Below are 13,806 nucleotides of genomic sequence, written 5' to 3'. Positions count from 1 at the left end.
ATTAACGATCTCATGTAAGGATGCAGAATGAGCCTAATGCTATGATGTGGGTGAGGTTGGAATCATGTGTGGGAAGCTTATTTTCCAGTGTGGAGGTGTTCAACAAGTCGTGGAACCTTTAAAAGGTAGAGTTTAATCTAAGTCATTATGGGTGCTGCCATGGGTAGGGAATAATGTAGTTCTTGTGTTGTCCAAGCTACTTCCAGTGACAGTGATTTGTTGCAGAAGAACAAGACAGGCCACTCTCTACTCTCTGGCTTTCTGTCTATGTGATCTCTCCCTCTTGAGTGGACTCCAGCCATGATCTCATCTGCCATACTGTAATGTAACTAAAAGGACCTCCCTGGGGCCACAGAGAATCAGGCAACATGGAATTGCATTTCCAAAATTGTGGGATAAGAAAACTTTTCTTTATAAGTTACTCAGACCTATGTGTTTTTCTAAAGCAATAGAAAACAGATTATTACACTTGGCTATGATAACAGAGAACCTGTCCTCATCTGCAGTAAGCTCACGTTAAGTGAGCTTGGAAGACTAGGGTTAGAAAGCAGATACATTATTTTTTTTTTTTTTTTTTTTTTTTTTTGTCAGTCATGGGGCTTGAACTCTGGGCCTGGGCGCTGTCCCTCAGCTCTTCAGCTCAAGGCGAGCACTCTACCACTTGAGCTACAGCGCCACTTCCGGTTTTCTGGTGGTTTATTGGAGATAGGAGTCTCACGGTCTCTCCTGCCCGGGCTGGCTTTGAACCGCGATCCTCAGATCTCAGCCTCCTGAGTAGCTAGGATTACAGGCGTGAGCCACCAGCGCCCGGCCAGAAAGCAGATACATTATTAATAGTAGGCAAAATCTGGAAGAAAACAAGGTGTTGGTAGCTCATGCCTGTAACTGAAGGATTTGCCTCTCCCCTCTTGGCCCAACCATTTTATGTATCTAAAGATGGAATATGAAGGATTGATTCCGCACTCTATTCTCCCAGGTGCATACAGCTGCCAGGCAAAACCCCACCCCCTTTCCTGCCCCTAGTCCAGTTATTCTTCCTTCCCTGTAATAGGCCACAACAGGGATTGTGCTACAAATGGAACTTTTCTGGCATGTGCCCAGGGTGGGCATTGATATCAACCAATCCTGCCACCTTGTCAGCCTTTTGCTTGAGTTCACCTTTCGCAAGATTCTCTTTAACAGGATAATAACTTCACTCAAGACCTGGGAGCAAGTCAAGGCCATCCTATTACTGCAGACAACCATAGGATTCACTTATACCACTCTATCCTGCCCAGTGCAGATCTGGACCCAGATGACCTCAGCCCCAGTAACTCCTCGGTGCCCCCATGCCAGCAGGAAGTAGCCAGAAAAGATCACGGATGTCCCTCCTCTTTTTATACTCCTTTAGGGTTCCAAATTATGGGAATCTGCTTTGTTCTCATAACTCCATTTTATTCCCTTCTCAGCCCAATTCTTTTAATGTATCCAAAGATCCTATATGAAGGACTTGCCTCTCCCCTCTTGGCAGGGTCATTTTATGTATCTAAAGATGGAATATGAAAGATTGATTCCCCACCCTATTGTCCCAGGCCCATACAGATGCCAGGCAAAATCTTAGGTATGTGCGAACTTGTTTGATGTGCTGGCAGGGCAATCCACCCACCTAAGCCCAGCTGTAAACATCCCATTGTGGGCCCAGCTGAAAAGCCCCCATCTCCCTTAACCCAGTAGCCTTTCATTAACCCCTGCTTCCTTACTCAGACATTACATAAAAACCCAGCTTCTGTTCCAACTCGCTGGCACAACCTCCAAACCCTCCAAACCTGTGCCCCTTGCTGTTCCTCAGTAAAAGTCCTCATCTGTGGACGGTCAAATCCAGCCTATTCCTTTTCCTTTCTCCTACATTTTCCCAATTGTAATCATAGCTACTCCGGAGACTGAGATCTGAGGATTATGGCTCAAAGTCATCCTGGCAGGAAAAACTGTGGAATTCTTATTTCCAGTTAACTACCAAAAAAGCAGGAAGTGGAGCTGTGGTTCAAGTGCTAGAGCCGCTAGCCTTGAGCAAAAGAAGCTCAGGGATAGCAACCAGGCTTGAGTTCAAGCCCCAGGATGGACACATATGCACACAACCAGAGAGCAACTCAGAGCTCTATCAACAGTAGAAGGAATAAATTGCCATTTACATATTGAATTCTACATATGAATGAAAAAGAAAAATGATTATGGGTTCTCTTAATAATATGTACATATTTCTCTAATAGAATGTTGAGTAAAAGTGATCCAGTGCTACAGAAGAATCTTAGGTCTACACTGGAATTGTGTCCTTGTCTTCCTAATTCCACAGTCCCATTTCAGCCTTCCAAAAACTGGAAATCTGTGCTCCTCCTTCTCCTGAGATACTCAGGATTCCCTGGGTAATATCAGTCCCCTGTGTCATAGTGAAGAACACAGGTTTTTGGACAGACAGATGTAGTTTGAATCACATTTGTATCGCATCCTGAAATAGCCTTAGGTTCATAACAAGATATCCTATTTCTCTCTGCTTCAGTTTTTCTTCTGTAAATGGGGCACTGATAGCTATCTTCTGGAACTATTTTGAGAAATGCACGAGGGGAAAAAAGACATGTCAGATTCTAAATAAAAGTTGTTCGTTTCTTTCCTCTTCTAAAATTATGTTTTAAACAACATATCATTATGAAAGAGAACAGTAAACAGATAACTTTGAACATATTAATGACACATTTCTATCTCTAAATGGTAACTGTGCCTAGTAGTTCAAAGCACAGACTCTGGAGCCAAGCCACACTGAGTTCAAATCTTTTCACACTTCCCTTTGTTTCACTTGTAAAACTAGGATAAAAATGTTAAGACTTTACTGATATGACTGTTAAATATTCAGTATGTGAAAGGTAACAAACTGGAAAACATTAAGTGTTATAATTCAGGGCTGCCATTATAAAACTTGTTATTTAGATAGATATATGATGTTAATGGTGATATTAAGTCCCACATAAGGGCTGGGAAGGTGGCTCAATGGTAGAGTGCTTGCCTTGCATGCATGAGACCCTGGGTTCTATTCCTCGGCACCACATAAATAAAAAGCTGGAAGTGGTGCTGTGGCTCAAGTGGTAGAGTTAGCCTTGAGCTGAAGAGCTCAGGGACAGCGCCCAGGCCCAGAGTTCAGGCCCCACACTGGCAAAAAAATAAATAAATAAAATAAATAATAATAATGTAAAAAGTCCCACATAAGTGCCACATAATTATGGTAGTTTCTCTAAAATGTAAATTTTGTTACCAGCTGTCTATTTCAGAAGTGTGAGTATATAGCGACATTACACAGAGGATAGTTGCTATTTTCAGCTGATTAAAAAAAAGGAGAGGCTAGCAGAGTGTTGATGGCCAGTGGTGAAGCCAGTCCATGCAGGAAAGTCCATGAGACTCTTATCTCCAATAAATTACTCAGAAAAATCCAGAAGTGGTGCTGTGGCTCAAGTGGCAGAGTGCTAGCCTTGAGAAAAAGCAGCTCAGGGACAGCACCTAGACTCTGAGATTCAAGCCAGAAAAAAATAAAAATAAAATTAGGAGAGACCAGCTGAGTACCAGTGGCTCACAACTGTAATCCTATTTACTCAGCAGTCTAAGATCTGATTATCACAGCTCGAAGCCAGAGGGGGGGAGGAAAGTCCTTAAGACTCTTATCTCTGATAACACCAAAACCTGGAAGTAGAGCTATAGTTCCTAAGGTAGAATGCTAGCCTTGAGAAAAACTGCTCAGGAACAGCACCCAGAGTTCAAGCCCCAGGACTGGCACTCGTGCATGAGAAAAAGAGACTATTTAAAATTAGGAAGTAATTTTAAATTTAGAGTTAGTGAACTTTCTAAAGTATTATTTTCTTTTTAAAGCGCAGCCTTCAAAACCCGAAGTCAAGAAGCTAGTTGGGAAAATTTGGTAATAAACATAAAGGGTGTATGTAGTCAATAGCTTATTATGTTTCATGATGGATTTGAAGTAGCAGGAATGGGACCTTATTTTTTTTTAATCTCTGAGTTCCCAACACTCCCACATAATTACTAGAATTGAGTAGGCTAGTTACTTTCAGAACAGCTTCTCTACAAGCACATTTCCCCTTGATTTAAGTTCTCTTTAACCTATTGAAGTTTGGAACTAATCCCCCACCCTTGCTTAAAGTCTTCCCCAGGCTGCTACAGGGTGAGGATTCCAAGAGGCATTCAAAAATGACTTTTCTGCTCTCCTAATTTCAGATGCAAAGACTACAGTTAGGGAGATTCCCCTGGCCCCTCAAACATATTCTTCAAAAGTAGTAGGTTTTCCAACAATTTTAAGGTAATATATTGCAATATAGATTTGGGAAAATTGTGAAAAGGCTTTAAAAGCAGCCTGAGAGAACTATGTAAAAAGGTGTTTAAAAATAAAAATAAAGGAAGCATGGTTAACAATGTGTTCATATTTCCTCTTCCTCTCCTTGCACTGAATTTAAATTATCCTTCCCGTTGACCTCTGAGTTTTAAACATACCTCAAGATCTGGTCTAAGATTCTGTCCCATTTCTAGCCCCCTACAACATTCCAAAGAAAAGAGGGTATTGAGCAAAGTCTGAAATGATGAAACCCTGTTCACTGCCTGCCACTTGAAGGCCAATTACTCAAGAAAAGTTGTTGGGGAAAGACCACAAGATTTACTTCTAATCAAAGATGCACGACCTGACCAACAATGACCATCTTGTCTCCGAAGTGCAAGTGCAAGACCTACACAGGGATTTGTGGGAAGGCATGTGAAATTGGGTAGTTACAAATGTCCACAGAGCTGCTTTTTTGATACACACACACAGCTTGCAGCATTTATGTAGATCACTAGCTGTTCTGGACGCTGTAATTCTGGAGAAGTCTCAACGTTTGTGTCTTTAGAGTTCCTTTTCCTACGAGTGTTTAATTTTGCAGTTAGTTTTCAGGAAAGAAAGGAGCATCTTTTCCTCCGAGAACCAGGGCCGTTCTGTTCCCTGGAAACCTAGGGGGTAGATCAAAGAAACTGTTCTTGGGAGGGAAAAAGAGATGATAGCTGTCTGGACAACAGTCTTTGAACAAAAGATGCTTCTACAGTCAGAGGTGTCTTTTATGGCAAAACTAGTGAGAGACTAGCTTTGTATTACAAAGATCAAAATACGAAGACTAGCTTTGTCTTTTTCAGATGGGTTAAAACATTAGTGATTAAAAAAAAAAATTAATGATCCGATGGCTCACGCCTGTAATCCTAGCTACTCAGGAGCCTGAGATCTCAGGATCGCGGTTCAAAGCCAGCCCGAGCAGGAAAGTGCATGAAACTCATCACCAATTAACCATGAGAAAATTGTCAGGGGCGCTGTGGCTCCAGTGGTAGAGCACGAGCCTTGAGCTGAAGAGCTGAGGAACAGCGCCCAGGCCCAGAGTTCAAGCCCCAAGACTGACACAAAGTAAATGAAAAGCGAGTGAAGTCGGCACGATGATTTCGTTTTTTCCTTAGTAACATGATCAGAACTTCTCCACATGCCGCCTCCGACCCCCCCCCCCCCCCCGCAAACTGCCAGTGGCCACTTACGTCCAAAGTGTCTTTAAAGTGTGGGCACCACACGATCGTTTTATGGTTTGGTTATTTAAAAGTAAAACAATCAGCACTACTACATAAAGCACCGACAGATGATAATCATGACACTATTCCTCACGGAAGAAACTGGCCATTTCAAAGAGAATGTAGAAATGTGAGGGGTGAGCAGCCCTGGACACTGATTTCAGCGGGGCTCTCTGGAGAGGTTTAAATCAACAAAAATCACCTCCACACAACCGCGCTGCAGCGCTGTTCACGCTGCCAGCTCTGAGGTGCAGAGAACTACAATTCCCAGAAGGCTCAGGGAGCGTGGCACACTGCCAACTTCCGGTTCCCTTCTCCAGTCTCGTTCTTCTGGACCGTTCCCGCTTTTCACGGAACTGCGAATGGTTTTAGCGGACAGAGGCAGCGACAGCGACGCCTTAGCTCGGGAATTAGCGACACAGAATTAGCGACACAGAAGGCTCAAAAATGATGAACGGGGGGGATGGGGGTGGGAGAGAGAGAGAGAGAGATCGGCGTCGCAGCGTGCGTGTTGGCGTCACTTCCGGTGGGTGGGGCACAGCGATCCCGCGCAAATTGAATGGACTTGGTGTTTTGGGGTGCAGAGCCGCTTCGGAGGTACCCGGGCTCCGCGATTCCGGCCTGGTTGCTCTGGTCCAAGTGAGTGAGGGAAGTCGCGAGCGGTTTTCGGGGGGGAGGGTCTGCCTCCATCGTGTGGAGAAAGGGCTTCCCGGAAAGCGAAGGGTGTGGGGTCTGGAGAGGGGGCTCCCGCCGGTCCCCGTGGGGTCCCGCTCGCCGTCGCGTGTCCCCACGCGCAGAATCCGGGGCTCGGGGAGGACGGGAGCCTAGTGGCGCGGTCCTCCCGGGCCTGCGGAACAGTCCCAGCCCCAGGGCCCCGTGCGGGACGTGATTCCGCGGGAACTTCTCCCGCCTTCCCGCCAAAGCCAGCCGCTCGCTGCCACCCGCAGGCTCCACACTGGCAGGTGGGTGACGATCACACGTTTTCGTTGCTGCAGGCCCGAGGGAACACGGCGTCTGGACCCGGCGTGCCGCCTCGCCCTGCGCATCCCCGGCTGGAAAGTGGCGGCTGTGTGTGGTCCCTACGTGATCGCCTGGAGCTGATCTGTGCCACATGGCGCTCACGCGATCTTTCGGTGCTGAAGAGGAGATAATTACTCGAGAAGATTTAGTTGGCCTAGAAGAAACGGACCCAAGTTTCACCAAACACATAGTATGTCCATTTTCCTCAGCGTGAACAAATACCTTGTTAGGAGGTGTATTATCGCAAAGGTAGTGGACTAATTGGTTTTCTCGGACTCTGGCTTTGAGGATCACGTGCATCCGAATTGCCTGCATGTGTAAAATCCAGTCACCCCTACACCTCCTGAACTAGTGATTGTCACTGGGAGTTGAAAACTTGTGAACCCCGAAACTTGAGAACTGCTGGACCTGAGCATCAGTGCTTCCTGTTGTGTCTCCAGGGGTAAGACTGGCTTCCTCTGAACCTGTGATTTCCAATCGTTTTTCTTGGAACTTTGCACAGCAACAGTTTCCCAGGTCTCTGGGATCGATTTTCAAAGTGTCCTGAGGCATTATCACCGCATATTAGCAAAATATCCATTACTTGGATGGTAATACATTTCAGTCCTCAAACAGTAAAAGTCCATTCCTGCGGTTCTGTTTATTGTCAGTTGAAATACTTGCTTTTCTACAAATTTCTGAGGTTGTACCTCTGTGTAACTTTGTATGATGGCATTTTGATGCAATAATTTTATTAGTAGGGTGTTGTCCAGAGGGGCTACCATTTCATAGGTTAATGAGTACATTTCTTTTTTGGGGTAATGTCACCCCTTCTACTTTCCCCCAGTTTCTCACCCCCCTCATCCCTGCCCATAAGTTACATAGATCATTTTCCACATAGTATATAACTGAACATCATAATTGCATTTGTTCACCCTCCCTCCCTCCCTTTCTGCACCTCCTTGACTCCCCACTCCCATAGATTTTTTTTTTTAAACTTATGCCTTGTCGAAGAAAGAGGAGATTCTAATTTTTGTAGAATCCCTGTGTTAATAACTTGGAGCACACATTATGATTCTAAGTAAAAAAGCACTTTGGACCAATGATTACACTTTTAATTTCCGGCACTGAGTTTCTCAAATGTTTAATAAAACTATCAGATTGCTGAAAAAAATACATTAAGCAACTATTAGGTGGCATTAAGGTAGTGTTTATGATTAATATAACATCTAGGCTATGGAAACTGAGATTGATATTAGATTAAATAACAGTTTCTGTGTAGTAATTTGATATTACATTAAATAATAAGTTTCTGTGTAGTAATTTAAACTGCGTAACACTTTTTAGTAAATATATTTTGCTTTAAATATTGCTATTTTCCCTTTCATATCATGTAGTTAGTTTGGCACTATGGGGATACAAGGATTGCTACAGTTCATCAAAGAAGCTTCTGAACCTATCCATGTGCGGAAGTATAAAGGGCAGGTAGTAGCTGTGGATACCTATTGCTGGCTTCACAAAGGAGCTATTGCATGTGCTGAAAAGCTAGCCAAAGGTGAAGCTACTGATAGGTAAGTTTGGATATGATCATTCTTTGGAATTAAGAATGACTGTTTGGGGCTGGGAAGGTGGCTTAGTGATTGCCTAGCATGCATGAAGCCCTCGATTCAATTCCTCAGTACCACATAAAAAGAAAAAGCCGGAAATTATGCTGTGGCTCAAGTGATAGAGTGCTGTCCTTGAGCAAAAGAAGCTCAGGGACAGTGCCTAGGTCCTGAGTTCAAGCCCCAGGACTGGCAAAAAAAAAAAAGACTTTTTCTCATAAATGGGTTATTCTCCTTCAATTCTAGATGTTTATTAAGAAATGAGAGTGTGTGCTTTAGAATATTTCTATACATCTTTCTGTGATATAGGATTTTTATTCTTAGTAATAAGCCAAAATATCAGGACACTAATGGAGAAAGAAAGGATTATGAACTAATCTACCTTCCTTCCTTCCTTCCTTCCTTCCTTCCTTCCTTCCTTCCTTCCTTCCTTCCTTCCTTCCTTCTTTCCTCTTTCTCTTTCTTTTTCTCTTTCTCTCTTTTTACCTCCCTCCCTATCCCCCCTCTCCCTTTCTCTCTCTCTCTGTCTTTTTCTGTGTTTATTTTTGTGCAGGTGCTATGGCTTGAACTTATGGCTTGAGCACAGTCCCTTAGTTTTCTCACCCAAGGGTGGTGCTCTACCATTTGAGCCACAGCTCTACTTCTGGCTTTTTGCTGGTTAGTTGGAGGTAAGAGTCTCATGAACTTTCCTGCTGTCTAGTTAGAATCATGATCCTCAGATCTCAGCCTCCTAAATAGATAGATACTGGCTCCTAGTATCAACTTTAATCTTCACCTACGATAAGCATTTTGACAATGGTTTGAAAAATCCATAATGATTTTTGGGTACAGTCAACACACTGGTAAATGTTACCAAAATGAAGCACAAGAATAGTATATTCTGACTTCTTTCAACTTACAGTCCATGCTGACATCCATTCTCAGCCACGTGACATCATTTAAGGCAGGTTGACTAGACTAATGCCCTCTATTGTTCAAGTAGAAATATTAAACAAGAATAATTTCTAGACAGATATTTTCACAGAGATTTAGACAGTATGATGATTTGTTTTCTTTCACAATATGTAATTTATTTCTTGGAGGGAAAACTCACAAATCTTAACATGATTTACTTAAACATAAGACCAAGTAGGTAAATTATGTTAATCCTGCTTGTTTTCAGCAAAAGGTCTAGTCATGGACTAAACAAATGTTTAGGCCTTTGAGGCCTGTCAAGTTAACAAAGTCAAAAGTACCTGTAACAATAATATTTGTAGCATCTGAGGAGACTGGGTTCTTCTTCCACTCTAGCTGCTGAAATGTGGCGATGGGAGGTGCTGGGAATGAAAGGGCTTCATGGATGCTAAGCACCTGCTGGACTATCTCTTCTAAGAAAATGCTTTGAAAGTAATTTTGTTTCTACTAGTACTTTGAACAAACTTGCAACTGTAGCTAGACTACAAGTTTTTCATTGCTACTTTGAGTGTTTTTTGATGTTTTCTTCCTGAAAATTTCTTCAGTTTTTTGGTGTAAATTCTGATTTTTGACTGATTAGAAGAGTTGTTAATAATACAGGTAATATCCTTCATCATTACAAGGCAAGAAATGGAATCTACAGGACTTTCCCTATAGTAGGTGCTTAGTAAATGTTCATTGAAGTAAAAAAAAAAATATTTGGAACTTTGAACAAAGGCCTTGTCAGGCACTCTCACTTGTGCCATACCTCTGGGCCTTTTTTTGTATTTGCTATTTTCAAGATAGAGTCTTGCTTTATGCCCAAGCTCCCTGGACTGCCATCCTTCTACTTGTACAACTCCCATCACTGGAGATGACAAACACATGCCACTCAGCTCTTGGTGCAAATGGAGTCTTACAAACTTCGATGCCCATGCCTCAAACTGAGATTCCCCTAACTTCCACTTCCCAAGTAACTAGGATTGTAGGCGCTAGCCACCACATCCAGCTAGACAAATTCTTTGTGTAGACTATTAGGTAATACTATTGTGTCACTGTTAAATTTCTTGTTTATGATAGCATATTATTGGAAAAATCAAGTGTTTATTATTCTTTCAGGTTTTCAGTAGATTTGGAACAGTAAAAATATCAGAATCAAGCCGGATGCTGGTAGCTCACACCTGTAATCCTAGCTACTCAGGAGGCTGAGATCTGAGGACTGTGGTTCAAAGCCAGCCCAGGCAGGAAAGTCTGTGAAACTCTTATCTCCAATTAACCACCAGAAAACCAGAAGTGGCACTGTGGCTCAAGTAGTAGAGCGCTTGCCTTGAGCTGAAGAGCTTAAGGACAGCACCCAGGCCCAGAGTTTAAGCCCCATGACTGACCAAAAGAAAAAAAAAAAAGAGAATCAGAAAGGATTTCAAACCCTTCTATTTCATAGATGCAGAAATCAAGGCTTGGAGGATCATAAAAAATGGATGTAAACCCAGGTCTAAGTTAAAGTTTTCATTTCCTATGAGAAGGTTTTAAAATACAAAATGAAATACTTTCCCCAAATTGTCTCATCTGTTCTTAAAGTATTGAGATGCAAAGCTCTTAAATTTGTTTTTTTCTTTTTCCATGTAGGTATGTAGGATTTTGTATGAAATTTGTAAATATGCTACTGTCTCATGGGATCAAGCCTATTCTTATATTTGATGGATGTACTTTACCTTCTAAAAAGGAAGTGGAGAGATCTAGAAGAGAGTAAGTTGGTTTGATTAACATCTAACTTCATTGTGCTAAGGCCAGATACTGCAGGCCAAATAGTACCAAGTTTTTAAAGTCTTAATTTTTTAAAATGTGTTTTTAGCCTATTACATGAACAGATTTCCTTTAGTGTTTGATTTGTGTTAGATTATTGCAGCCTTTAAAATATATTAGCTAGCCGGGCGCTGGTGGCTCACGCCTGTAATCCTAGCTGCTAAGGAGGCTGAGATCTGAGGATCGCGGTTCAAAGCCAGCCTGGGCAGGAAAGTCCGTGAAATTCTTATCTCCAATAAACCACTAGAAAACTGGAAGAGGCACTGTGGCTCAAGCACTCAAGAGTGCTCACCTTGAGCTGAAGAGCGCAGAGAGAGCACCCAAGCCTAGAGTTCAAGCCCCATGACCTACCAAAAATAAAATAAAATAAAATATATTAGCTACTACATTTTGTTTTGACATTATGCATTGTTGTAGAAGTCTGACAGTAAACGTGTGTGCACACACATGTATATGTCATGAATCACTTGTTCTTTTTGTCTAGAATCCCATAGGATCTGGGTTAATATTTCCAAGCATCTAATATATATTCATTTTCAGATGAATCAATTGTCTTTATTCTAGCAAAATGACATTACAGTTTTGTTTTGTGATTTTTTTTAAATCAGTTTCTGTAATTTCTTATATATTAAAGAGAGATATTCTTCCCTTGCAGAAGACGACAAAGCAATCTTCTTAAGGGAAAGCAGCTTCTTCGTGAGGGGAAAGTCTCAGAAGCCCGAGAATGTTTTACCCGTGCCATCAATATCACACATGCTATGGCCCACAAAGTAATCAAAGTAAGCCAATGAAGAGGAAAGCGGCAACAGACGATTAAGTTCACATAAGCTGTTTATTTATGGAAGGGCAAGGAAATCATAGGAGGAAAATTGATCTAACCTCAAATAGAGTAGAGGCAGAAGAGTCCCAGTAGTTTCCAGAGGAGAAATTCTAAAACAATAAGTAAGGCTTTTTTGAGGTAAGGAATATGTATCGATAAACTCCACCCGTGTGTTGTTCGTTGTTCCTTAGAGAAGGAAAGGACAGATTCTCAGAGGTTTGCACGCCTCTCAATCAGTTCCTACTTAGATACTTCTTTCCTTGTCACCCTAAATCTTAGTGTCGATGGTCTGCGGTCTCACTCCCGAGTTATCCCTTGGCTAGGCTTGTTCATTATGATTAGTACAAGTGTAGTTTTAAAGGGGATGGGGCTCGACTTTTAGCATTCAGTCCTGCCATCCAGCTTCTAACCTAAAACAAGAACTGAAATTCTCTTATTTATTTTTTATTTGTCAGTTGTGGAGCCTGAAATAGGCCTAGACACTGTCCTTGAGTTTTTTGTTTTTTGTTTTTCCTCAAGGCTAGCGCTCCCACTTTGAGCCACAGCTCTACTTTGGTTTTGGGGTGATTAATTGGAGATGAGAGTCTCAGATTTTCTTGCTGCTGGGGCTGGCTTCATACTTGTGGTCCTCAGATCTCAGCCACCTGAGTAAATAGGATTATAGGCATGAGTCACTAGTGCCAGCTGAGGAGGAAATTGCTAGACAAGAAAAGGACAGGAGAAAAACAGCGGACTCTATGTGGTCACAAAAACCTAACACTTAGTAGCATCTTCATTCTGTTTTGCCTTTCCTTAACTTCCTGAAGGAGTTCCTTGGGCCTTGGGTGCAAATACCCAGAATTTGGAACAGGAAATTTGTTTTCAGATTCCTGATAAGCAATTGTTCTAAAAGTATTTCTCCTGATTTTAAAATAGAATTTAGTGTATATATTTTTATGAATGCCTCTAATGGGAAAATATATGCAAAACTCCAAGTAAATGCCTGTATACTATGGTAACGGAGCCATTCTTAAAATGGTCGTTTTTTATGATTTGAACTAATTTTGTTTGTGGCTCAGGCATTTTCCCATTTTGGAATATGTAGTAATTTGTCTTTATATATTATTGGCTGGTTTGTTTTTTTGTGTTCTTGGTTTTTTTTTTAAGACTTTGCTTAATGGCTGTGTGATTGGTATGAACTTTGCTATAACCAAAAAATAGGAAACTTAAGAGGCCAGCAAGTCATAGTGAGGCTAGTTGTAAAATGAGCCTGCTGCAGATCTTGTTCGGGGCACTGTGGGTGCTGTGCTGAAGGTTTATTGTGATCTCTCTCACAGGCTGCCCGGTCTCAGGGAGTTGATTGCCTTGTGGCTCCATATGAAGCGGATGCTCAGTTGGCCTATCTTAACAAAGCTGGCATTGTACAAGCGGTCATTACAGAAGACTCTGATCTTTTAGCATTTGGCTGTAAGAAGGTATTCACCTGAAATTACTACATCCTAATTTTTTAACTCAGGAACTTGTATGTGATAGGCATGTGTTCTGCCACAATGCCACACCCCTATCTTTTCTATGTAGATAGAAGTTATGTTAAATTATCTGGACATGCCTACAGTTTCAGCACTTGGGGGTCAAACAGGAGGATAGTGAGATCCAGGCTAGCCCGGGCTACATGGCAAGACTTTGTACTAACTATAATTTGAGCAGGTGACATTGTCCAAAAGATGTATTCTGACTTACATAAATGTATTCCCTCTATTACATTTATAATAACAGTTTTAGTTTTAGTCGGTTGTGGGGCTTGAACTCTCTGGACCTGGGTGCTGTCCTTGAGCTCTTCAGATCAAGGTGAGCCCTCTCACTAGAGCCACAGTGCCACTTCCAGTTTTCTGGTGGTTTATTGGAGATGAGAGTCTCATGGAGGGGCTGGGAAGGTGGCTCAGTGGTAGAGCACTTGCCTTGCATGCCTGAGCCCCTGGGTTCGATTCCTCAGCACCCCATAAGCAGAAAAAAAAAGCCGGAAGTGGCACTGTGGCTCAAGTGGTAGAGCACTAGCCTTGA

The 13,806-nt window shown here is 42.2% G+C and overlaps 1 protein-coding gene across 1 annotated transcript in view; it reads left to right on the top strand.

Moving 5' to 3' along the window:
• Positions 1-6,161: 6,161 nt before the first annotated feature.
• The window catches only part of Exo1 (exonuclease 1), a 35,633-nt gene continuing 27,988 nt past the window's right edge, over positions 6,162-13,806 (top strand). Inside the window, exons 1-6 of the mRNA XM_070034073.1 lie at positions 6,162-6,246; positions 6,603-7,069; positions 8,004-8,177; positions 10,770-10,889; positions 11,602-11,725; positions 13,083-13,220. Of these exons, the coding sequence (XP_069890174.1) occupies positions 8,017-8,177; positions 10,770-10,889; positions 11,602-11,725; positions 13,083-13,220 (543 nt within the window). The 5' untranslated portion in view covers positions 6,162-6,246; positions 6,603-7,069; positions 8,004-8,016. The remainder of the gene's footprint in view (positions 6,247-6,602; positions 7,070-8,003; positions 8,178-10,769; positions 10,890-11,601; positions 11,726-13,082; positions 13,221-13,806) is intronic.

Source organism: Dipodomys merriami, unplaced genomic scaffold, assembly GCF_024711535.1.
Source record: "Dipodomys merriami isolate MVZ:Mamm:240054 unplaced genomic scaffold, mDipMer1.0.p SCAF_24, whole genome shotgun sequence".
Taxonomy (NCBI): Eukaryota; Metazoa; Chordata; class Mammalia; order Rodentia; family Heteromyidae; genus Dipodomys; species Dipodomys merriami.
Note: the sequence above shows the minus strand (reverse complement) of the source record. Positions and strands in the feature narration are given on the sequence as shown.